Below are 24,203 nucleotides of genomic sequence, written 5' to 3' on the forward strand. Positions count from 1 at the left end.
CTTGATCATCTTGGTTGCCCTCCTCGGCACACCTTCCAGCTTGTCAACATCCTTCTTAAATTGTGTTGCCCAGAACTAGATGCAGTATTCCAGGTGTGGTCTGACCAAGGCAGAATAGAATGGTACTGTTACTTCCCTTGATCTGGACACTCAACTTATGTTGATGCAGCCTAGAATAGCATTAGCTTTTTTGCTGCTACTTCTCATGGTTAACTCAGATTAAGCCTGTGGTCCACCAAAACCCCTAGATCAGTGGTTCTCAATGTGGGTCCCCAGATGTTGTTGGACTACAACTCCCATCATCCCTGAGCTCTGGCCTTGCTAGCTAGGGGTGATGGGAGTTGTAGTTCAACAGCATCTGGGGGACCCACAGGTTGAGAAAGGCTGCCCTAGATCCTTTTTGCATGTACTTTTGGCAAACCAGGTGTTCCTTAACTGATATGTGTGCAGCTGGTTTTTTCCTGCCTAAGTATAGAACCTTATCGTGAGCCAAGCAGATCTGCTTTGCAATCTTTGCTCACTTTTAGGGGGTTGGGGTTGCATTTCTCCTTTGGAAGCTTCATGGGTGCCATTTTTCTCAGCATTACAGTACTTTTAATCCTAGGTAAAGTGCATTCTGGAATCAAGTCCTGATGAAGACTACTACCAACTGCACAAGGATATGTCTGGCTTTAAGTTAGCTTCCAAAATGAAATTGTATAGAAGATAAACAAACAAACAAAATACATACGATTACAAACAAGGTGGAAATAATATGCGACCAAATGCAAGACTTCTGTAGAATTCTTGATGAAACTGAGATTTGTTCAGAAATGGAGAACAATGTGGATTTTGCAAAACGCGCTTGTTCAGTAAAAGGCACAGGGGGAATAACAAATCCCTGTGGAATCTTTCTTAAGTTGTCTTTAGCTAAGCAGGGAATGGAGCAATCCATTACTAGCACATAATTTTTAAACGTTTCCATGGCATAAATATGTTGAGTTCTTGGACAGGATACTGATTATACTGCTAGCATGATGGCTGCAGCTTTCTATTCTCTGCCTTGGTCTCTCGGTGAATTAATTGAACAATAATTCTCACACAGTCTTTTCAACAAAGATTACCCAGCAGAAGTGAGAGACTCTGCATACCATACAGAGTCTGGGTAGCATGAAACTCTCCACCCCATGTCTCTTCCTTTACTCTTCCGGTATGAATTTTTCTGTAAATTGTGCTTGACTTGAAAATGATCAGAAGTTTGCCAGTGTTTCAAGCACGTTCATCAGTCAGCAAGGCTTCCACATTTCATTTTCCTGGGATTTCTAGCGGTATTGTAGTTCCAAATGTCAAATGGGGTGGGAAATATGGGAGAAATACGTTCGTTTGTATTAACGTCGCCAATTCAAAACTTAGGTTTCATTGAAACCAAGACGGCTTCCATAGAAGCGTGCTTAGCATTCCTGTCTTAGGGCTGTTTCACTCACAAGCCAACTTGGATTCGTCGTCGAGCGCACTCAAAAAGCTCCAGATATCATTACTTCTTTACAAATGTTGGGGCAGGCTAATACGTTTCTGTTGCAATCGGCTGAAAACAGGACCATAGCTTCAAACACAATGTGTGAAATGGCCATCAAGCAACAGTATTCTGGCCTTCTCTCAACATTTAAGAATCAGTAGAAAAGGTTGGGCCAAGTTAAAAGAAACAGGGCAGCAAAAATGGGTGATGGTGCTTGATCTGATCCCGCCACCACTGTTCTATGTAAACAGGAATCGAATGCATATTTGGCCACATTTCTAGCTTTCTCACAATACTGTTGAGACAGGGGTTGTAAATACTTAGATGCTAGAGGGGCAAAAGCATCACATGGTCGAAACCGGACATATTGTGCCCAACCTTCTTCATTTGAAAAACAGAAATAGGACACTCGTTGTTAAAGTAAGCTGCAGTTCTGCTTTCATTCGTCCAAAGCAAGTTTTATTAAGTGGTACAGCAAAACCTCTTTAACATTTTTCCAGTGGTCTGTGGAAGGTTTGACAAGCCCTGCTCTAGGCAATACAGTTTGGCTTTGTAACGTCTTTAATGAAGCAGCTAACTCGAAAGCCTTAATAGGAGAATAATGCGACAAAATATTGCTTCACCGTAAGACTGTCTCGTCCGAGTTTTGAAAATAAAACACAACTTGCTGTTAATAAAGTGTAGTTTTGCTGCAGTGCATGTTTCATTTGATAGCAAACTTTTAAGCTCTATCAAGTTCTGTGTGCCTGTGATGGATGGGGCAAAGGAAGGTGGAGTGACGCATGTAACTTCCCTTTGTGCAGTGCATGGGCTGCATCCTGCCCCCCAATAAACCAGTACAATCCTATATCTAGGCAAATGAGAACATAATTCAAGGATGCAGTCGAGCATTCAAAGAGGGTGTGGAGCCAGCCAAGGAGGAGTCGAGAGAGGTCTGGAAGGAAAGGGCATAGCATGGGGGGACAAGGGGAGCTGTGGCCCCAGGTGCACAATTTTGAGGGGGGTGTGAACCAGGTGCACCCACGCAGAGATCCTCATAGCCCCCTCCCCTGCCTTCTGCCCATGGTCTCCAAGCCCTGGTCCCCAGCCTTGCCTCACCGCCGTGTCCCTGGCTCCCTCGCTGAATGGCTGCCCTGCCAGTGCTTGCTCGGATGCTGAGCGGGGCACGTACAGAAGGAAGTGGGCAAGGTGCTGCCCCAGCGTGGCCCGGCCTGATGCTTCTCTCTGCAGGCATTGGGGATTTGCCCACCAAGGGCTGTGTCAGCTTGCTGGGCTCCCCCCGTGTGGTGGGCAAGTGGTGCTGCACAATCCCACTTGGCTTTGGTGGCGAGGGCTGGGCTGGCACGGCAGGCTCCAGTCACCCTCTGTGTCCTGTCCCTACCAGGTGCATGCCCCGGGCACCAGCAAATGCTGCTATGCCACTGCTGGAGGGTGCATTTAGTCTCTGTGCCTGAAGTCCCTTACCCCTTTTCTGGCTGGCTGGAAGCAATTTACCTGACCTAGGGAAATCTAAACGTCTTCAAACCAGCAAGGGTCCGTCAGTTTTGGTTTGGGGGGGCTGCTGACTCTGCAGCTGCTTCATTGTCTAGGGCTGGCCCTGGGGGCCTGCCCTCCACAGCTCACAGCATTCCCCTGGTATGGGGTGTGTGCATTCAGTTCAACAACGGGCCAATCTGAAAGGCAGCAGATTCTGGCTCCCTGCTATTTGGAAAGTTAGGGCTGCTTTGCCCTTCCTTACTCATCCCTCCGCGAACATATTTTTTGGGGGGTGGAAAGTTCAAAGTACAGGACAATGAAACAGTGAGTCTGATGGTGTGATGCAAGTAGGAGGATTGCAGCAATGCGGGCTGGTGAAGCAAGCTGTGTGTGTGCATGCAACACACACGAGACAACAGCAACACAAGCAAACTGTCCTGGTGTTGTGGCAGGATTCGCTGTGCAAACGAAATGGAAGACACTCTCATCTGGACTAATTCTCAGGTTAAAGGAGCATACAAATGCTGAACTCGGGCACTACAAGACAATGTGTCAGAGATATAATAGTAATATAATAATAATGATTTTACTGTTTATACTCTGCCCACCTGATGGTCGCTTTACAAGGAGATGCAGCAATACTGCTAAGTCCTTACTATAGAAGGTTTTTATAATGATAAAAGTATTTAGAATCAGAGAAGCAAAGTCCAGTCCTGACTTCTGAGTAAGAAGTTGTAAGAATTACTTTTTACTGGACCATTGAACACTTTGGACTGATAAGGCCTGTTGCAACCACACCTGGCTGCAGGTAGCTTGGCCAGAATGACCCACCCTCCGGCAACGTCTTTAGACAGCAACACCTCGTACAGTGGTACCTCAGGTTACAAACACCTCGGGTTACAAAGATTTCGGGTTACAGACTGTTAACCCAGAAGTAGTACCTCGGGTTAAGAACTTTACCTCAGGATGAGAACAGAAATTGTGCACTGGCGGCAGCGGGAGGCCCCATTAGCTAAAGTGGTACTTCAGGATAAGAACGGACCTCTGGAACAAATTAAGTTCGTAACCAGAGATACCACTGTACATGGAAACTGAAGCGACTTCAAAACAGGGACGCAATAATATTAACTGGAGCTGAGCATTATTTGACCGTGCCAGCTCTTCTGCAGTCGCACTGGCTCTCGATTCATTTCAGGGCTCAATTTTAAAAATTGGGTTATTAAAACTAATCTTTGGCATAGGGTGGTTTCAGTACAAGGTGTCAACTGTTTGTGCTGTATCCGTTAGGAGGAAAGGGTTTTTTGCCGTTTTTATTGCTTATTGACTTTAATTAGGGCCTATGGTATTTTTACTATCTTCTTCGTAAGCAACCCAGGGAATAGTTACTGCTGTGTGGCCATGCAAAACTTAAAACAAATAAGAATATAGGTGGCTTGTACTGAAATTCCCAAAGGACATCGAGAGGATTACTCTTTCCCAAAAGCCACATACCCCATCACTATGTTAGAATCCAAAACAGACAGCCTTAATGTTTTTACTGAAATCACATGTGTGTTCACATTGAGTAAAATGCCATCCTCCATGTTTCATTTCAGAGCAGGACCCTCCTTTTGACAAACTGTGAGATTCTTCAGCTGTATTTTGTTAAAAAATCCATTTAATGTTACTTTTACAAAATGCAGGTCCATCTAAATACAAAATTAGCACTTTTAAAATCAACATACCAGAGGACAAAAAAAATTAAAATACTAGAGTTACAAATGTGGACATTTCTTGAGATTTCAAGTCGGCTATTTGTCATTGTGGGCACATTCAATTTGTAACAACAACAACAACCAAGTCTCCATGATTCTACTGTTGATTAGAGAATATATTTCTGGAAGCTTAGCCAAAGGCCACCAGCTTCTATCCCGTGAGTACAGTAATGGATCTTCCTTCATCTGTTGGTGGATGCTTCCTTCTGGCTCATATCAGGCAGCTTGGTTTGAAGGAAACGATGAATGTGGGGCCATATCTTGTTAGTCTCTGTTCCCGAGAAAGATTCCAACACGCCTTTCTGGCTACAGAAGATGCAAGAGATACGTTAGTCATGTTTGTCCAGTGTTATAAGTATTCTAAGGTTTCAAATATAGTATATTCATAAATGCACACATATCTAAATATATAAACCATGTATAGTACAGGAGAGCAACCCTGAAGCCAATTTGACTCTCCCAATGACATCAAATATTCCTCTGCAGTAAGGGAAGCAAATGGAGAAAGCCTTCCCATTGTCTTTTTCGCTTACAAATCGTGTCTTAAGGGCGTCTTTGTGTGCCTGTGACCTGGATTCAGGAACTAAAGTTTTAACCATCACAAAAGAATGGCCAGGCTGCCCAGGTAATGCAATCTGCGGCCATTATCAGGTCTCCTGACAGACAGGATTTCTGCTGTAGACTGCCTCCTATGATGTATGTATGATTGATAATTTTGGGTTGGTCTTTGGCTAAGGGGGCTGGGCAATGTCAAAAGTCTTTAAAGGTTCCTGCACACTTTTGTTCAGGGTCTCTCCCTCCTTGGACGGAGGGAACTCTGTTGCAACAGAAAAATAAATATCTGCCTTGCTTGTCAGTGGATTCAGCCTCCATCCATTTTTCTCTGACCGATCATGGACTTAGGGGACTCGGAGTCCCATGGGGAGCTGGGCTGCAAAAGCCAAACCCCAATTTTTACATCACCAGCCACAGTTCTTCTTTTAAGTCTCAGAGGTCTTGAAGGACCTCTTCAAGGACTCCCTTGCCGAAGGACTTCCTCCCCTATCCAATCTAGGATCTGAAGAGGAAGAAACAAACTAAGGAGATCAGGATTCTGTGACTTGTAGAAATCAGCATGTGTTTCTTTGAAATCCTGCTCAGGAAGCCACTGACTCAGCGGCTAGGAGCATCATTACCTGACACTGGAGGGGCCTGTCAGGAGTGAACATGGACCACAGGTACCAAACGGTGTGGGAAACAGAGAGAGGGAGAGAAGATGCTTAATGAAATACAGTCATACCTCCGGTTGCAAACGTGATCTGTGCGGGAGGCACATTCGCAACCCGCAGCGTTCGTAGCCTGAAGCGCTGCTTCGGCGCTTCTGTACATGCACGTGATGTCATTTTGCGCTTCTGTGCATGTGTGAGCACCGAAACCCAGAAGTTACCCTTTCCGGTACTTCCAGGTTCCACGCGGTCCACAACCCGAAAACAGCCAACCCGCAGCGTTCGGAACCGGAGCTATGACTGTAAGGAGCTTACCGATAATACTCCAGGACAGGTTTGGTTTCAGTTTCGTAAGATTTCAGCCTCTTCATAACTGTTTCCGGTTTGTCATCATCTCGTTGGACAAGAGGCTCTCCGGTAATATCATCACAACCCTGGTTATGGGAAAGGAGAAGTCTCAGGCACAATGCTGTTTCACTCTAGACACACCTGCACACAATTACGCCATGTTACGCAGTAATGGCTTCCCCCAAAGTTAATAATAATAATAATGTATTATTTATACCCCGCCCATCTGGCTGGGTTTCCCCAGCCACTCTAGGCGGCTTCAAACAAAATATTAAAATATCAGTCATTAAAAACTTCCCTAAACAGGCCTGCCTTCAGATGTCTTCTAAAAGTCAGATAGTTGCTTATTTCCTTGACATCTGGTGGGAGGGTGTTCCACAGGGAGGGGGCCACTACAGAGAAGGCCCTCTGCCTGGTTCCCTGTAACCACACTTATCGCAGGGAGGGAGCCGCCAGAAGGCCCTCGGGGCTGGACCTCAGTGTCCAGGCTGAACAATGGGGGTGGAGATGCTCCTTCAGGTATACTGGGCCGAGGCCATTTAGGGAAAGAATGCTGGGAACTGTAGTTTGCCTAAGGGAGCTGAAAGCTCTTAGGAGGCCTCTGTTCCCCTCACAGGGCTATAATTTCAAGAGTTCCTAGGAAGAGAGATGGATTGTTAAGCCACTCTGGGAATTGTATCTCTGTGAGGGGAACAGGGGATCTCTAAAAACTCTCAGCACCCATAACAAACTCCAGTTCCCAGGGTTCTTTGGCGAAGGCATGACTATTAAAGTGGCATGTTGTGGATGTGGTCTCTGACTTTATCTACTGTGAAAGGGATTGATTCTGCTCACCTGGTGAACTTCGTTTTGATGGCTCTAAAGAAATTATAACGGGACATATTAAATTCCATTTCCAAACCAGGTAGACTAAACTTCAAAAACTGCTCTCATAAAACTGGTGCTGTTGCTCAAGTAAAGCCAGATTTTATTGAATTTACCTATAGGCCATTACAATAACACTATGGTCCCACCTACATAGAGCAAGGAGATTGCTGAATGCAAGAAACAGTACCACATTAAAACATGGAATCACCTGAACAATAAAACTTTTGTCTGATTTCCCCCCCCCCCGTCTCTGTAGCTTAAGTGTCACCCTGTGTGTGATGTTTGTATACACATCTTGCCCCTTCTTGTATGTGGCAAAGTTAAGAGTTAAAGGAGAGACTGGGTTTTAATCCAGTAAGGTAAAGGTAAAGGGACCCCTGACGATTAGGTCCAGTCATGGCTGACTCTGGGGTTGCAGTGCTCACCTCGCTTTATTGGCCGAGGGAGCCAGCGTACAGCTTCCGGGTCATGTGGCCAGCATGACTAAGCCGCTTCTGGCGAACCAGAGCAGCGCACGGAAATGCTGTTTACCTTCCCGCCGGAGCGGTACTTATTTATCTACTTGCACTTTGAGGTGCTTTCGAACTGTTAGGTTGGCAGGAGCTGGGACCAAGCAATGGGAGCTCACCCCGTCACAGGGATTCGAACCACCAACCTTCTGATCAGCAAGTCCTAGGCTCTGTGGTTTAACCCACAGCGCCACCCGCGTCCCATTATCATTGCACAAATACCTCTGGAATGACCTGTTTTGTTTTGCTTTGCTTTTTTAGAAAATGTAAAAGCCACCAATCACCTATTAAAAATACTTACAGTATCAAGTCTATTCATACCTGCACATTGGTCAAATGTTTGCCACTGTCAGCTTTGACAGGTATTTTTTGAGGTGGGAGGGGCAGGATAGACAGTCTGAATTTTGTTCTCCACCTTCCACCATCAGGTGTCAGGTGCTCCCAGAGCATCTATCTCCTTTCCTTGATCAGGACATGTTATTTTACCATTAAGCAATATCCCAATAAGCACTGAGCTTCGGGGAACAAACATACATATAGTCAGTTTGTATTAACCAGTGGAACCCATGCAGGGCTGTACCAGCTCATCTGTTTTAGAGCAGACTGACAAAGGCACTTACTTACTTGCAGCATCAACGGTATTTAGTAATCAGCTAATTATCACTCTGTTTTCCCAAATAGTACCGATCACAAATATGCTGAGCGATTCTCCCACCTGCAGTTAATAACCCCTAGCAAGCAGAGACATCACCTGGCCAACAAAGGTCCATATAGTTAAAACTATGGATTTCCCAGTAGTGATGTATGGAAGTGAGAACTGGACCATAAAGAAGGCTGATCGCCAAAGAATTGATGCTTTTGAATTATGGTGCTGGAGGAGACTCTTGAGAGTCCCATGGACTGCAAGAAGATCAAACCTCTCCATTCTTAAGGAAATCAGCCCTGAGTGCTCACTAGAAGGACAGATCCTGAAGCTGAGACTCCAAGACTTTGGCCACCTCATGAGAAGAGAAGACTCCCTGGAAAAGACCCTGATGGTGGGAAAGATGGAGGGCACAAGGAGAAGGGGATGACAGAGGACAAGATGGTTGGATAGTGTTCTTGAAGTTACGAACATGAGTTTGACCAAACTGCGGGAGGCAGTGGAAGACAGGAGTGCCTGGCGTGCTCTGGTCCATGGGGTCACGAAGAGTCAGACATGACTAAACAACAACAAGCAGGAGCGCTATCAGTTTCAAGCATTCCCAGCTAGTAAGAATTGTTTTAGATCCACTGCTACTCGTGGCACAATCATAACCATAAGGAACAGTAGAGATTATTAGTGCATTTGTCAATACGATACAGGATGACCCAAGCATTTAGTCCATTGCTTGAATGGCACACAGAAAAAAAAAGGTTGGGGGATATTTGTTCCTACAGTGCTGGACTAGAAGCAAACTTCACTCACAGGGACTTTGGGAGGGTTGAATTCAAGGTTATAGACCCTGCCACTGGCAGGATGGATCCAGCGGGCAGTCAGGCGTTGCTGGATCGTCTCAAAAGGCACATCCAAGTCAATCACCGTATCTATTGGACACACTTTATCCAGAGCTTCGGCCTGTGGAACAGTCCTAGGGAAGCCTGTGACAAAGAAAAGAAACGTCCCTGTAGAAATCTCAGGTGCCTTTGTGAAATAGCTATGCAATCACTCCCACCCAAGTCTGAGAATTGTGGGGATGTTCAGGGAGGCAGGAGAGGATATATTGTTTATTAATATCCTTCCTAAATTGCGCTAGCAAGTTCCTTTACTTAGCAGAGTTTTACATTCCCTTTTTAAATGCACAGCAGATGGCTGGTTGCAGGCTTGTGTAGGCCTCTCACTATTAGGTTCCTGGTAAGTTTCCTTATATCCCTCTTAAAAGAATAAACACGCCACATTCTTGAGTAAAGTATATAAAAGAAGTTTACTCACATCATCAGTTCACAGTTGGATCCCTGAAGGCAGACTTAGTTACAAAAGTATATACATGTGAGTCTATCCCATATGGGGATAATCCCAGTGTCCTCTGCTGGCTGAGAGACAACAGAGCATTTCTAGAAAAAAGCTGTTCCAACGACGGAGGAAGTCAAAGAGAGGGAGTGTGGTGCGTGACTTGCCCTTTTCTTGCCTGGACAGGTAAAGTCACACCCACCTCTAGTCACATGCAAAAGGAAGTATGTCCCAGCCAGGATGAAACAGGAAGTTTTCAACTGGCTGGACCAAACATTCTCCCGTATGTCCACTCTAGGAAAACAAGGAATGTTGTACTTGACTGCTACTTATGTATCACATCCCACAAGAATCAGGAGCATAGGAAGCTGCTGTCTACTGGCATCGGTTTAGGACGATATATCGATATATCACCTAGCACTACCAGGAGATCCAGAGACCTTCTGACTGCAAACCAGTGGTTTTACCACTGAGCCGCAGCCCTTATGTCTGCCCCAAATGTTCCAGAATTCCTCTCCACTTCATAGTTTCCATCCACGCAAGGATGGGCGGGAGAGCACTTTCCACAGCCCTGCCAGAGATGTTACTGTCCAGTTCTCACCATCCAACAATACACTGTTTCCCTCCAGGTTTTTCAGTTCACTGAGCATCAGCCGCGTGATAATGTCATCAGGAATCAGTCGGCCTTGATCAATATAGGACTTCGCAAGGATACCAACTTCTGTGGACGTAAACAAAACAAAAACAACAAGAAAGTCATCAGAAGACTACGTGGGACAACACAACTTGCCCAGAGTTCTTTCTGGATTTTCTGCTTTTCATTTGAAGCACTTGTAGAGAAATATCAGGGGAGAGAAGTCGCTTCTAGAGAGTGAGGCCTCTGCCAGAGAGCCGTGCATGGAGGAGGAGAGCAAGGACGCACAAGCTCAACAAACCTCTTCCAAACATTATACACACTGTTTTCAAAATAATTAGTCCTAATTAATTCTTCATCTTTCCAGTCTCTTCCACGCCAGGCCTTGTTAAGTTAAAGTAGCATGGCTGATATTTTTAAAACCAAATTAAAGGAAAAGGTGACATGGGAGAAATTTTGAGGGATATCTGCTCAAGTTTCCTCAACAAAATCTCCCATCTCCCAAACCCTTCAAGCCCACCATTGAGCTCGACAGTCTCAACGCTTTCAACCTAGTTTCTGCAACCAGTGTCCTCCCTGTATTTGCTCAACAAGGCCACTCCCTCTGACTGGTTTCTACCTCAGCGTGGACCACTAGCTCTTCTTTTCCGTTGCCATTTTGTGTGTGTGTGTGTGTGTGTGTGTGTGTATTCTTACCTTTATTCTAAAAACATTAACTTAGCAAATCCCACTGAGTTCAATGACAGATAGGTAGCCATGTTGGTCTGCCATAGTCAAATTAAAAAAATTCCTTCCAGTAGCACCTTAAAGACCAACTAAGTTAGTTCTTGGTATGAGTTTTCGTGTGCATGCACACTTCTTCAGATACTCAATGAGACAGACTTCACAGCATGCAGGCTTAAGACTGCAGCCTTAGGAACACACCTGTATTCAATATTTTACTCCCTGCGTCACCCGGCCAATGATCCATTTTAAAAAACCAAAAAATCTCTTGTCCCCCTTTTTCAGGAGCTGCCTCGAGCTGATTGTCTCTATTGCCTGCAATATCTTTTCCTCAGTTCCTCCTCTGACAACTTAAGTGTAAGAGCAGTGTTAGAAAGTCAGATATACAAGCCAGGCGCCAAAAGCCTCCTTAAGCCATGGTTACAGTCACCAAAACAGAATGCCTAGTTGCCGTTTTGGGGGCAGACGGTTTTTCAATACGACTTTTGGGTTCCTGAAATTCATTCTGATTGTGCAGATAAAATACAATGGATAGAATTCTACAGGATGTGTTAAGGTAAAGGTAAAGGGACCCCTGACCATTAGGTCCAGTCGTGGCCGACTCGGGGGTAGCAGCGCTCATCTCGCTTTACTGGCCGAGGGAGCTGGTGTACAGCTTTCGGGTCATGTGGCCAGCATGACTAAGCCACTTCTGGCGAACCAGAGCAGTGCATGGAAATGCTGTTTACCTTCCCGCCGGAGTGGTACCTATTTATCTACTTGCACACTAGTGTGTAAAAACAGCCAAAATCCAAGGATCCCCAAGCATGCACCTTCAGATGGTGGAGTTGTCAGGCCTCCCAGGCATTTTCACTTGTCGCAAGTGGCCCCATGGCAGAAAATTCTGAACGCTGTGTAAGAGGATAAACATCTCTTTCGCCTTCCTTTTCTCTCATTTCCCATAACTAAAACCTTTGCATTTTGACTGCAGTTGCAGTGCAATTCTACATGTGTCAGAAGAAAATTCTCACTGTTCTCAGTGGGACCAGGACTTTGTACTCCCTACACCTTTAAAGCACATTCTTTCCCTCAAAGAACTCTGGGCAGTGTAGTTTGTTAAGGTCTGCTGGGAATTATAACTCTGCGAGGGCTAAACTACAGTGTCCAAGATTCCTTGAGAGAAAAGAGTGCCTTAAGTTTGAGCACAGCTGTATTCCCAGGTGCATGCACATGGGATTGGGCCTGAATATTATCTTGCTTTACACCATTCCAGAGCAGCCACCATTAATCTCTACCCTTACATCTATGGTACCAACCAAGCAGCTCTTCCCCCGCCCCCCGGTTCTTTGGCACAAGGCCTCAAGTGCTACATTTTAAAAGTCCACTTCTTCAGCAAACTGCGTGTCATATCTGCCTTGCCTTCCCCCTCCATCCATGGTGTGGGTTTAACTTTATCCCACGTCAGTTGTAAACTCCATGGGGAATTGCCTATAAAGTCACTGGGTGCACCGGAAAGGGATATCTGCATAGACAGGCATGTTGGCCTTCTGAGAGTCAATACAAGTGAATGTTTAACTTTCATGAACTTGCAAAGGGTAGCAACGTTTATTTGAACAGGGCTAGTTGCCTGCTATTCAGCACCACATGAGATTTTAACTAGCCAGAGCAGGGGGAAAGGGCGAGAGTTCGCATGCAGGATTAAGCCAAACCAAGGCTTGCTGCGAATGTGGTTGGTGTTATGTCTGAACCTGGGCTGGTGCTTTGTATCCTGCAAACAAGACCATGAGCAGTAAGCCAAGAGCAGGGAAATAAAAAAATTAAGGTCTTATATATAAAAAAATGTTCATAAATGTACCAAGCAAACACATACATAAATATATAAACCACATGTCTGAAGCAGCACAGGAAAACAGCCATGACGCCATTTTGGCTCCCAAACGGACCAAATGTTTTCTTCCAAAGTCAAAGGAAAATGAAAAAGCCTCCCCATTGACTTTTCCTTCACAGATCCTGTCTTAAGGGTATGTCTGTGTATGAATAGGGTGAGCCTGTGACCTGGCTCAGGAACTAAGTATTTATCATTACAAAAGACTGGCCAGGCTCCCCAGGGTATCCAATCAAGCAAGCATTAACAGGTAACCTGCCAGAAAAAGAGATAAATGACAGGAGATAAACAACGCACTCAGATTTCTGCTGTGGACCGCCTTTCTGTGATGTAGGTATGATGTGTCTGGGCGATGGTCTTGAGCTACACCCCTTCTGTGATGTCTGAATGGTGTTTCTGGGGGTGGTCTTGGACTCCAAGGCTGGCAATTTAAAATGTCTATATAAGGACGGGCACACCTAGGTTCTGGGTCCTCCTCCTTCTCCTGTGTGTGAAGGGGGCACCCTGTTGCAACAGCTCAATAAAGATCAGGCTTACGAGCTGCTTTGCTTCTCAATATTCTCTGGTTGCCCTCTGTTCTTTTCTCCGACCAATGGAGAACCTACAAAGGACTCTATAAGGGGCTCTTGTGTCCCCCATAAGGGAATAAGGGCAGAGTTTCATTTATTACAGCAGCAAGACAAACCACAAGCTTGCTTTGGGATGCAACACAAAGCCAAACCATAGCTTAGCTCCTGGCAGCATGAGGAGACGGAAGGTGTAAATAGCTGAATAAACCGTATTTTTTAAAGCACCACAGTCTCCGCCGTGTCTTCTATTCTCCAAAGGGACACAGACCCCGTGTGAGTAGCTGAGACCCCATGGACTCTTTTCCACCACTTGGCAGGCACCAGACTTTTTTAACTGTAGACACCAGCATGCTTCTTTGGCTCAGTGCTACATGCAAAGCAAGCCAACGAGTACCTTTAAGCGCAAATTACAAAGCGCTAATAGAGCCATGATTGCCATTTTTGTATGCAGCAGACACTCAAGGGTATGTAAGGGATAAGGCAGTAAAATCTGGGGCTTGTATACATCCACAATGCACCAAACTTTTTGTACTGTATACATCCACATTGCAAGACTGAAACAATTGCATTAACATTTATACTTTGCGAACAGTCACTTTTCTTCTCCGTTTTGTTAATTATTGTTTCTTTGTTGCATTATGAACATGTTTTGAATGGTTATAATAATAAAAAAATGAGAAATAAAAATATATTTAAAGAAACAGTGCTGCTTCACCCTTAGTATAGAAAGGGAAAGTAACACATAGTGGAATTCAAAAACCATCTCAGGGTTCATGCTGCACAGAAGCCTGGTCTTTCTAAAGTAGATTATGAACTGTCTCAGCACCTCAGAAACACAGCAACTAGCTAACCAGTGTGCTTTCAAAATAGTTACTGGAGAGACAGGTTCAAGTCCTGAAACCTGACATCCTGGGGTTGGGGGTTTAAACTTCAGCACCATAATAACAGAAGACAGATATAGCAGCACTTAGGAGCCAGGAAAGATAAATGGAATCCCAGAATGAGCACACTTTTGAATGCCACACACTTAAAACAACCAGGACTGCTGTTTCCATGCTTTGCTAGCAAGCTTCTAAGAAGCTTTCAACCAGCTTCTGTTGGAAACTGAATGCTGGGTTAGATTTATATACTCTCTTTTTCTGTCACCTGGTCCTCAAAGCAGCTTACAACATAGAAGCAACTTTAAACAAATGAATTTTAAAAACAAAAGATAATTACAAAGCTAGCAGTAGCTCTGCAGCAACGTTCCACTTCCATTTACACAAGATATTTAACAAGAAGAACTCCTGCCTTGGCAGAACAAGCAGTACCGTATTTTTCTGCGTATAAGATGCCCCCATGTGTAAGACAACCCCTATTTTTTTGAACCCCAAATTAAGAAATCCATCTTTTAAACATCAAATGGAACAACTTTGAGCTTTCTGGGGGTAGGTCACGCAAGGTTATTGAGATTTTTTTGAAAAAAGTTGGCCAAAGCTGTTGAGCTTTCTGAGCTACAATAATATAATAATATAATATAATATAATATAATAATATAATATAATATAATATAATATAATATAATATAATATAATATAATATAATATAATATAATATAATATAATATAATATAATATAATATAATATAATATAATATAATATAATATAATATAATAATATTTATACTCTGCTCATCTGGCTGGGTTTCCCCAGCCACTCTCAGCAGCTTCCAACAACATATTTAAAATACAATAAAACATCAGACATTAAAAACTTCCCCAAACAGGGCTGCCTTCAGATGTCTTCTAAAAATAAGATAGCTGCTTATTTCCTTGACATCTGATGGGAGGACGTTCCACAGGGCGGGCACCACCACGGAGAAAGCTCTCTACCTGGTTCCCTGTAACCTCACTTCTCGCAATGAGGGAACCGCCAGAAGGCCCTCAGCGCTGGATCTCATTGTCTGGGCTGAACAATGGGGGTGGAGATGCTCCTTCAGGTATACAGGACCGAGGCCGTTTAGGGCTTTCAAGGTCAGCACCAACACTTTGAATTGTACAAGTGGAAGCTCTCAGTAAGGGCAAACGTCCCAACAACAACACTGAAAGGAAATCCTCCCCACCTGCCGAATTTCTGCCTGCCAGAAGGATGATAAACGCAGCCAAAAAAGAAAGAGGGGGAGGGAAGGGGAGAGAAAGCGACAAATTCTGCTTCTCTTCCTCGTGGTGTTTGCAAAGGCGCATCCCAGCAATATGCGGGGGGGGGGGGGCAAAAAGGCAGCGGGGGGGGAGGAGTCTGTTTGCAAGCTACACATTTGACATTGGAGGAGCCTTCCTTGCTTTGGGGAAAACAACAACATTCACTCCTAATTTTGCAACGGCCCCTCGGATGCCCGAGGTCTGCAGTCTCGGGGGAAAGGCGCGCGGGGGGTGGGGGGTTGAGGCTCACTCGGGCATGATTTGCACCAAGTGCCAGCTTGGCCCCGCGACCGTGGGTACCCGGGACCGTGGGAGCCTGAGCCGTGGGTGCCCTGCAGCGTGCACGGCCCCGGCACCGAAATGCGCAGGTGCGCCCGTGCCATTCGTGGGGGATTTCGTGGGTGCTCGGGCACCCGGGGCCCCGGGCAGTTGGCACCTAGGATTTGCTCCTTCCCTACCGCTCTTGCGGTTCATGTTGTCGCGCAGGATGTCCCCGCTGGAGAGATGCTTGAGCGCGAAGTGCTGGACGATGCGCGCCGACACGGTGCCTTTGCCGGAGCCCGGCGGGCCCATGATCAAGGCGCGCAGCAGCAGCGCCCGCCGCGCCGCCATCGCCCAGCCAAGCGCGCTCCCCGAGGCTCCTCCGGCTGCCCAGCCAGCGACGCCTTTCCTCCCTCCGCCGGGGGGGGGGGCGGCTCTTCCCGCTGCTCCCGCCCCGGAGGCCGGCCTCGCCTGTCGGAAGAGGAGGGCTGCGGAGAGGGGCGCCCACCGCCACGTCGTGCCTCTCCTCTCGGCTGCAGTTGGCTTTCCGTTTGCCTGGAAAGAGCAAAAAATAATAATAATCACAACCGCACCAAAAAACCCTCCCTCTCTCTCTCTCTCTCTCTCTCTTGTGTGTGCCAGTCTCCCTCTCGCTCAGAGAAAGGGCTTACCAGAGATCGAAAAGAAGAACCGAAGAATCGTGGGTACCCCCGGGGTCATCTAGTCCAACCCCCGCAATGCGGGAATCTCCACGAGATCGTGCAAGGCAGGTGGCCGTCCAGCCTCTGCTATTGCGTTCATGTCCTGCTCATGTCCTCTAAACCAGTGGCGTAGCGTGGGGGGGTGCAGGGGGGCCGGCCGCACTGGGCGCAACATCTGGGGGTTAGGGTTAGAGGGCGCAAATACACGGGTTAGGGGGCGCAAATTACTTGCCTTGCCCCGGGTGCTGACAACCCACGCTACGCCACTGCTCTAGACATCGGGTTGGGCACTGTGAGAAAATGCACCACTAGCTAGGGCTTTGGCTTGAGCCAGTGGGGTCTTATATCTTTCTCTTAATCCGTTGGAAATGTGTGTTTTTAGGATCGCAAAGGATTAAGTTTCTCTTCTCTCTCTCTCCACCAACTGCAAGACGGGGGGCGGGGGGACTGAGGCAAAGATTCCCAAATGATAACTTGCCAATACATACCGTGGTATTGCAGCACAACACTCGATAGACTGTTGACGATAGACTGCTCTGCCTCCTTTCTTTTAGCAAATGTTTTGTGACACTGAGGAAGAGGTAATTCTGTACTGATTTCTTTTGGATGTTGTATGTGATGCCAATAAAGATTTTACGATACGATACGATTTGCTGTCATTTCTCTTTTGTTTGATTGCTGCTAGTTTTCTTTCCACTTACTTATTTTAGCTTAGTGCTTCCCGACACCCCCTTTTGATGATATTATTATTATTATTATTATTATTATTATTATTATTATTATTATTATTATGATGATGATGGCCCTTGCAGAATGAGATCTCTAGATGCAAGAAGCTCGAAGCACTCATTTCTCCTGGCTGTCGTCCACAAACCAGTTCATGCAGAATGGAGTAGACCAGGAGTCAGCAAACTTTTTCAGCAGGGGGCCAGTACACTGTCACTCAAATCTTGTGGGGGGCTGGACTATATGGGGGGGAGAACGAATTCCTATGCCCCACAAATAACCCAGTAGTGCATTTTAAATAAAAGCACACATACTGTTCATGTAAAATGATTTGTGGGACGCAAGTTCTGCCATCTCATCTTGGGGTAACCGGACAGCTTATGACTGTTAATGCAATGTTAGCTGCTGATTAGATTCGGAAATTGGCAGTATCCATTTCAGGTTTCTATTTTTGACAACGTTTCTGACCAGCAATGTAATCAAGTCATGCAACTTTGTGTCTCTCTCATCCATTGTAGCCATTAGCTCATCCATTCTCCCTTTCATCAAAACAATTAGCTCCCAGCCTTCACCCACCTCCCCAAACTCTCCAATATCCTCTCACCCCACTCTCTTTTTAGTAAAAGGCATTTTTTTTTAGGCAATTGTGTGTGTTTTTAAATTTGTGCATTGTGTGTGTGTGTGTGTGTGTGTGTGTGTAATTTTAAAAACACAAACAATTGCTTCTTCCAGACTGTTGCAATTTGGGGATGGAATTTGATCACATAACAACAGATTCGGGAGGAGCAACTAAAGTTGATCTGTTGCTCTTGCATGACAAACCCATTTCTACCCCAAAATTTGACTTTTTGTGATAAGGAAAATGATGGGAAATTGTTTCAAGCAAATGTTATCCCCGCACGTTCAAATGCACATTGCATCACCTCCCGACAAACAAATCAGAATCAATGCTCAATAAATAGTCAACGGAGAGCAACTTCCCTGCAAACTTTTTGCAGACAAAATCTATGTGAGTGCTCAATAAACAGGTCTGCAAGTGCTATCTGAAGGAGTCCTGTGTCCTTCTGGGGTTTGACAATCTCCTTTCTTTCTCTGCACACTTTTAGCAGACAAGCCCTTTGGAGCAGAGCAGAGTTGATCTTTTGCTAGAGTGTGTGTTAGATGCCCATGTAATGGTTGACAGAGGTCTTTAACCTTTAGAAACTTCCCTGCAGGCAGAAACAATGGGCATGCCAAAGCTGTCTCTATTTTTGGGTGGGATTCAATCACTTCCCAGCAATATCGGGCCTCACAATTACAGTTGGTTGGGATGGGAAATCCTGCACAATGAATCTGCCCCCCCCCAATACTTCTTGGGATAAGGATATTGATGGGGCAATGCTCTAGAGAGAGTGGGATAACACTTGTTTTGACCCAAAGTTGTCTACCAATTAGGATGAACACTCAAGAAACAAGACTTCTGGAATAACTGCTTGCCAATGAAGCAATTCCCATCACTACAGATGAAGGTGATGGACTACATGGAATTGGCTGAAATGACTGGCAGAATCCGAGACCAGGGAGAAGAGTCGGTGGAAGAAGATTGGAAGAAATTTAAAGACTATTTACAGAAATATTGCAAAATTAATGAATGTTAGAATGATGTTGGATTGAAGTTAAGTGGTTTCTAGCTGCAATGGTATAAAAGAATATGAAAAAATTGGATTTTTAACAGGTAAAAATTTAATGCTATACTATATTAAGATTAAAGATCAGGATAAAATAAGGAGGGAAAGGAATTGCTGAACTAATAAATTGAACTGGAATACAAAAAAAGGAGGTATGAGGAGGTCCGGGAAACAAGCAAATGAGAGATAAGTGACAAAAAGATGGAATTGTTTTTAACTGTTTTTTATTTTGTATTTTTTCTTTTTTTCTTTTCCATTATGTAATATTGTGAAAACTTTAATAAATATTTATATAAAAAAAGAAGAAGCAATTCCCATCACTACAATTACATGCTGGGGGGGGGAATCACTCCCTAAATTTCTGCATGCCATATGTCAAGGCGGGAGACGCGAGCATGTCAGGAATAACTCACAAGGTGTCAGTGAAGTTGACTCTATTCAAAGAATCAAAGCAGCTCATGTTTAGTGAGCACAGCACTCTTCCCAGCAGATCTTGCTCCAATGAGGCAGTTGCGCGGACTGAAGGTCCCTTCCTTCCCATAGCTCCCTAAGTCTCCTGCTCCCCCAGGTCCTTCCCAAGCCACCTGAAGCTTCTCTGCCTTGTCTCTCTTTGCTCTGCCCTCTTCATACCTCTGCAGGTTCTAGGAGACCAGGGTTGGGAGGCAATGGTCACAGCAGGAGGGGGACTCCCTGGCTTCTTTAACTGCCAGCCTCATCTCTACCGCTCTACCCCTCTTTTCCAACTTCCACTTCTCCCTCTGATTCTGGACTTCTCTCTACCAGAGTCTCTTCCTGCTCATGAAAGCCTGTTACCTCTTCAGCTTCTGAAACTGTAGGAATGATCGCTGGGTTGTGCAGCACACTCCCGCCCGCGGGCAGCCTCAGCTCTCTGCACGCATGACCTTGGGGTGCAGAGCACACTCCCCCTCACAGATAAAACCACAGCTGTCTGAACATCTTGCCCTCTGTCTAACCTTTTGTGGTCTCAGTAGTCTGCCGTGTCCTGTCTGTGACCTTTGTCTCTGAGACCTTTGTCTCCTTCGTCATACATTGTGCAAGGGGAAAATGACGCGGAGGAAACAGGTGCCAAAATAACTTTGTCCCACCCCACGATCTTGGGACTGGAAGATGTGTAAAGGTCACAGCCCAAAATGTATCTGCCTGGGTTTGCATATTGTGTCAATAAAAGGAGCCTCCATGGAGCTAGCTGGCAGCTTGCTTGCAGCTCACCTGCATTACCAACTCCTTTCTCATGTCCTTCACTTCAGAAACCTTCTCCTCCTAGTCTGCTCCCTCTTCTACCTCTGAACACCCATCACTGTCCCACCACCAATCCCCTGGCTCTGAGCCGTCTCCCCTGGGGGGTTCCCTTGGGCGTTCCCTAGTTGGTGGCTCCCACCACTCCTCTTCATCCAGGCAGTCCAGATGGCTCTAAAAGGTATTGAAACCTTGCTGGAAAGCAATGCTTGACGCCATAGGAAAGTTGCATTTCTTTTGAAGAAACGTGGAAGAGTACATTGCTAAATGCTCAACCAGTCACTGATGTTGAACTCAACTGGTAATCTGGCATGGTGGGGAATTCTGCCTTGGAGAAAGAAGGGGCTTGCCAACGAAGCACAAGGTTGATTTTCCTTGATGTCATCTGATTAAGCCTTGAGATTTGATTCTCTTTATCCAAACGCTCCTTAACTAAATTCTAATATGCTGGAAATAGACCTATTGCACTTTGCATGCCTTGTCTGCTAATTTCCTTCAGCCGTGTAAAATGTGCGGCAGTGAGAATAAGCAGACCTATGAGCTGAGCCTGAAGTCATTTTCTTTTTGTTTTCATGCGCCCACATGCCCTTCAAAGTATGTATGAGGAACATTGCTGAAATGCCATGTCCATCTAAGGCTGGGCATTTTTGGACTAGCCAGGCCTGCTTTTTGCCAGGAGAGAACAGAGAGCAGCATCAAAAGAGAGAGAAAGTGTGTGTGTCTAAAGGAAGAGGTGACCCACAAACTGCGGTAACTTATTTTATGAAGAATACCTGCAGATGGTAGTGATCTGAAGAAGGTTATGATCTGCTTTTTAAGAGAAAACAACTGACAGAGCAGCACACAGAAGGCAAAGCCAGACAACCATCAAAAACAACACAAAATGTGGTTTTAAAACTATAGCTAGGTTTTCCTCAGGGACACAAAGACCAAGGGCATCTGAGTGTAGTGTCCAAAGAATTCATAATTATCTGACTTTCAAATAGATCGTATAAGTGACGTATTATTGATATAGCACTCTCTTAATGCACTTTAGTTGTCTGAAAACCCATGGCCGATTTCTCATGGATTTCAGTGGTTTAGAGTTGAAGATTGCAATTGATGAAGGTTAGATCCCAACGCTGTGTGAGCCGACTTCCACTTGCACAACTGTGCCACTTCCTCTCCTCCCCCCCCCCACCCTCAAACATCTGCTCCAGAAGTTAGGCAAAGGGGAGATTCTGTTAAATAAGCGGAAGTCCATTCCACTCGCATGGAGACAATGTTGGATTCAACCCAAAACAATTTCAGCCAGCAAAGTCTCACTCAGCTGCCATAGTTCTGTGGGTCATATCTGATGGCAAATAGACAAGTAAAAGAATCAGGTAGAAACTATAAGAAGATTCAAATGATGAAGTGGCAAGTCCGATATACATCTGCTTAGAACAGGCATGGCCAAACTTGGCCCTCCAGCTGTTTGGGGACTACAGTTCCCATCATCCCTGACCACTGGTCCTGTTAGCTAGGGGTGATGGGAGTTGTAGTCCCAAAACAGCTGGAGGGCCAAGTTTGGCTAGGCCTGGCTTAGAAGAACTAAGGTCCATCACTTTAAACTCGTAGGGGTGTGTGGGTGTGTATGATAGCAGCCGACATGACTTGAAACATCTAGGATGTCAGGGAATGGTCGGAACAGGAAGACAGGGTAGTGTGCGCTCAGTCTGATCAGCTTATCTCTGAAGAGGAGAAGGAGGGGGAAGTTTCACCTCACTTGTCTCCAGCAGTTTCAGGAGGAGAGGGAGAGAGAGATATGCTATACCATTTGAAGAGGAATTGCCTAATTACGAGATAGTGGAAGAGGAAGGGGAGGTGAGAGCACAGCTGGCAGAGACGTCCCTGGAGAGTACGGGGGATCCTCCATCTCCACGGGCTCGTCGGTCCCTCCACATCCTAGAACAGAGAAGGCAAAGGGGTGGGACTCCTGGGACTTCCAGGTGGCTAACAGATTGAGGTTGAATCCTGACAAGACAGAAGTACTGTTTTTGGGAGACAGGAGGCGGGCCGGTGTGGAGGACACCCTGGTCCTGAATGGGGTAACTGCGCCCCTGAAGGACCAGGTGTGCAGCCTGGGAGTCATTTTGGACTCACAGCTGTCCATGGAGGTGCAGGTCAATTCTGTGTCCAGGGCAGTGTTTACCAGCTCCATCTGGTACGCAGGCTGAGACCCTACCAGCCCGCAGACTGTCTTGCCAAAGTGGTGCATGCTCTGGTTATCTCTCGCTTGGACTACTGCAATGTGCTCTATGTGGGGCCACATTTGAAGGTGACCCAGAAACTAATCCAGAATGCGGCAGCTAGATTGGTGACTGGGAGCGACCACCGAGACCACATGACACCGTTCTTGAAAGACCTACATTGGCTCCCAGTACGTTTCCAAGCACAATTCAAAGTGTTGGTGCTGACCTTTAAAGCCCTAAACGGCCTCAGTCCAGTATATCTGAAGGAGCATCTCCACCCCCATCATTCTACCCAGACACTGAGGTCCAGCTCCGAGGGCCTTCTGGCGGTTACAGGGAACCAGGTTACAGGGAACCAGGCAGAGAGCCTTCTTGCTAGTGGCACCCGCCCTGTGGAACACCCTCCCACCAGATGTCAAAGAGAACAACAACTACCAGACTTTTAGACTACATCTGAAGGCAGCCCTGTTTAGGGAAGCTTTTAATGTTAATATTATTATTCCCGTTGGTGCTCAGGATGTTGTTGGGAACAGAAGAGGGGGGCTCAAAGCAGCCAATGTCTCTCTTTGTGTGGAAACATGGATTCCTGTCTTGCAACCAGATGACTGCATAAAAAGGACTATAAAATATGAACGGCTTGTTATTCTTGCCTTTGATGCTAATGGTGGGGGAGAGGACTCTCCATGCCTGACGCAGGACAGCGGTGAGGAATTTGGCCCTCCAAATATCTCCAGATCATCCCAGGTCATCGGACGTGATGTCTGGGGTTGATGGCAGTAGGAGTCTGACAACACCAGGAAGGCAACACGGCTCATAAAAAGAATACTGTTATTTTCTTTAAAAACAAACAAGCCCAGAAATAGATTGTGTGGTTGCTAATACCATTTTGGGCCAATGGAGGTCACTAATTCTCTGCACAAGCATGGTAACTTTCAGTTGCATATAACTTTTAATACCATGTCAGTTTGTGTCAGATACATTTTTGTTCCTTCCCATTTCTGTGCCTGAGTCAGTGGTGTCCAAACTTTTTTCAAAGAGGGCCAGATTTGATGAAGTGAAGGGCCCAACAAAAGACCAAACAAAGTTGTTGACTCTTTTTTTTAGGGTTCAAGTTGTTGAGGATTTTACCCCAGGAAATAAACTGCCACAGGGACCACATTAAACCAACCGGCGGGCCAGATTAGGCCCCCGAGACGGACTTTGGACATGCCTGGCCTAAGTCTTAATGATCTTATGGCAATAATATGTATATTTTTAATGACTTGGCTAGTTTTGAAATGCTTATAAAATAAATGTGGGCTTTAAATTATAGGCTGAGGAAATCTTTATTTGTTTTAGAAGGTTTTATACCTCACCTCTGGACTGCAAGATCCTTAAGGTGCTTTACAATAGTGAATCATTACAATACACACACACAGACACACACACACACAGAGACACTAATACACAAGTTCCAACCCCACACAACCTACTAGCTGGAACCACAACCATAGACAGACACATAAATGCCTTTGTCATTCGAGCCTGAATATGCGCAGCAAAAGCTGCAATTTTTAAATTGGATGACAGACATGAGAGAGCTGTACTTTTTGTCCCAAATGAGGAAGCTGAAAACACACGAGGAGTTACAATAACAGTTCTGTCATCCTTGTTGTGCTTTCATGTAGCTGTTGCGCTTGTTAGCTTGCCAGAGCTCTCATTGTGATTGTTCCTGTTACTGCAAATGTTCTAAGAGCTGCTGTTGCTGTTTGTACTCATGATATTTTGCATTATAATACTGCAGATGTT

General features: G+C 45.6%; 1 protein-coding gene and 1 long non-coding RNA gene across 2 annotated transcripts; one reads left to right on the forward strand and one right to left on the reverse strand.

Moving 5' to 3' along the window:
• Window positions 1–1,932: 1,932 nt before the first annotated feature.
• AK3 (adenylate kinase 3) lies at window positions 1,933–16,228 on the reverse strand. Its single transcript, XM_082205238.1, has 6 exons — window positions 16,049–16,228; window positions 10,225–10,344; window positions 9,102–9,274; window positions 6,246–6,364; window positions 2,841–5,031; window positions 1,933–2,808 (listed from the first exon to the last, which is right to left on the reverse strand). Exons 1-5 carry the CDS (start codon window positions 16,200–16,202, stop codon window positions 4,908–4,910), a joined length of 690 nt encoding a protein of 229 aa, XP_082061364.1. The 5' UTR covers window positions 16,203–16,228; the 3' UTR covers window positions 1,933–2,808; window positions 2,841–4,907.
• LOC309522178 lies at window positions 15,084–17,198 on the forward strand. The gene is made up of 3 exons (XR_014214950.1): window positions 15,084–15,391; window positions 16,494–16,617; window positions 16,935–17,198. It is a non-coding gene; the product is annotated as an uncharacterized lncRNA (long non-coding RNA).
• Window positions 17,199–24,203: the final 7,005 nt, after the last annotated feature.

The sequence above is a fragment of the Podarcis vaucheri genome (genome assembly GCF_965113315.1).
Source record: "Podarcis vaucheri genome assembly, chromosome: 17".
NCBI classification, from domain to species: Eukaryota; Metazoa; Chordata; class Lepidosauria; order Squamata; family Lacertidae; genus Podarcis; species Podarcis vaucheri.

Excerpts from the sequence above, each read along its gene's own strand:
- AK3 (XM_082205238.1), bottom strand. The coding sequence starts at position 16,202 with ATGGCGGCGCGGCGGGCGCTGCTGCTGCGCGCCTTGATCATGGGCCCG. Across the intron at positions 9,275-10,224 it reads AAACAGTGTATTGTTGGATG|GCTTCCCTAGGACTGTTCCA; the intron begins GTGAGAACTGGA and ends TCTTTGTCACAG. Across the intron at positions 6,365-9,101 it reads TCAACCCTCCCAAAGTCCCT|GGTTGTGATGATATTACCGG; the intron begins GTGAGTGAAGTT and ends TCCCATAACCAG.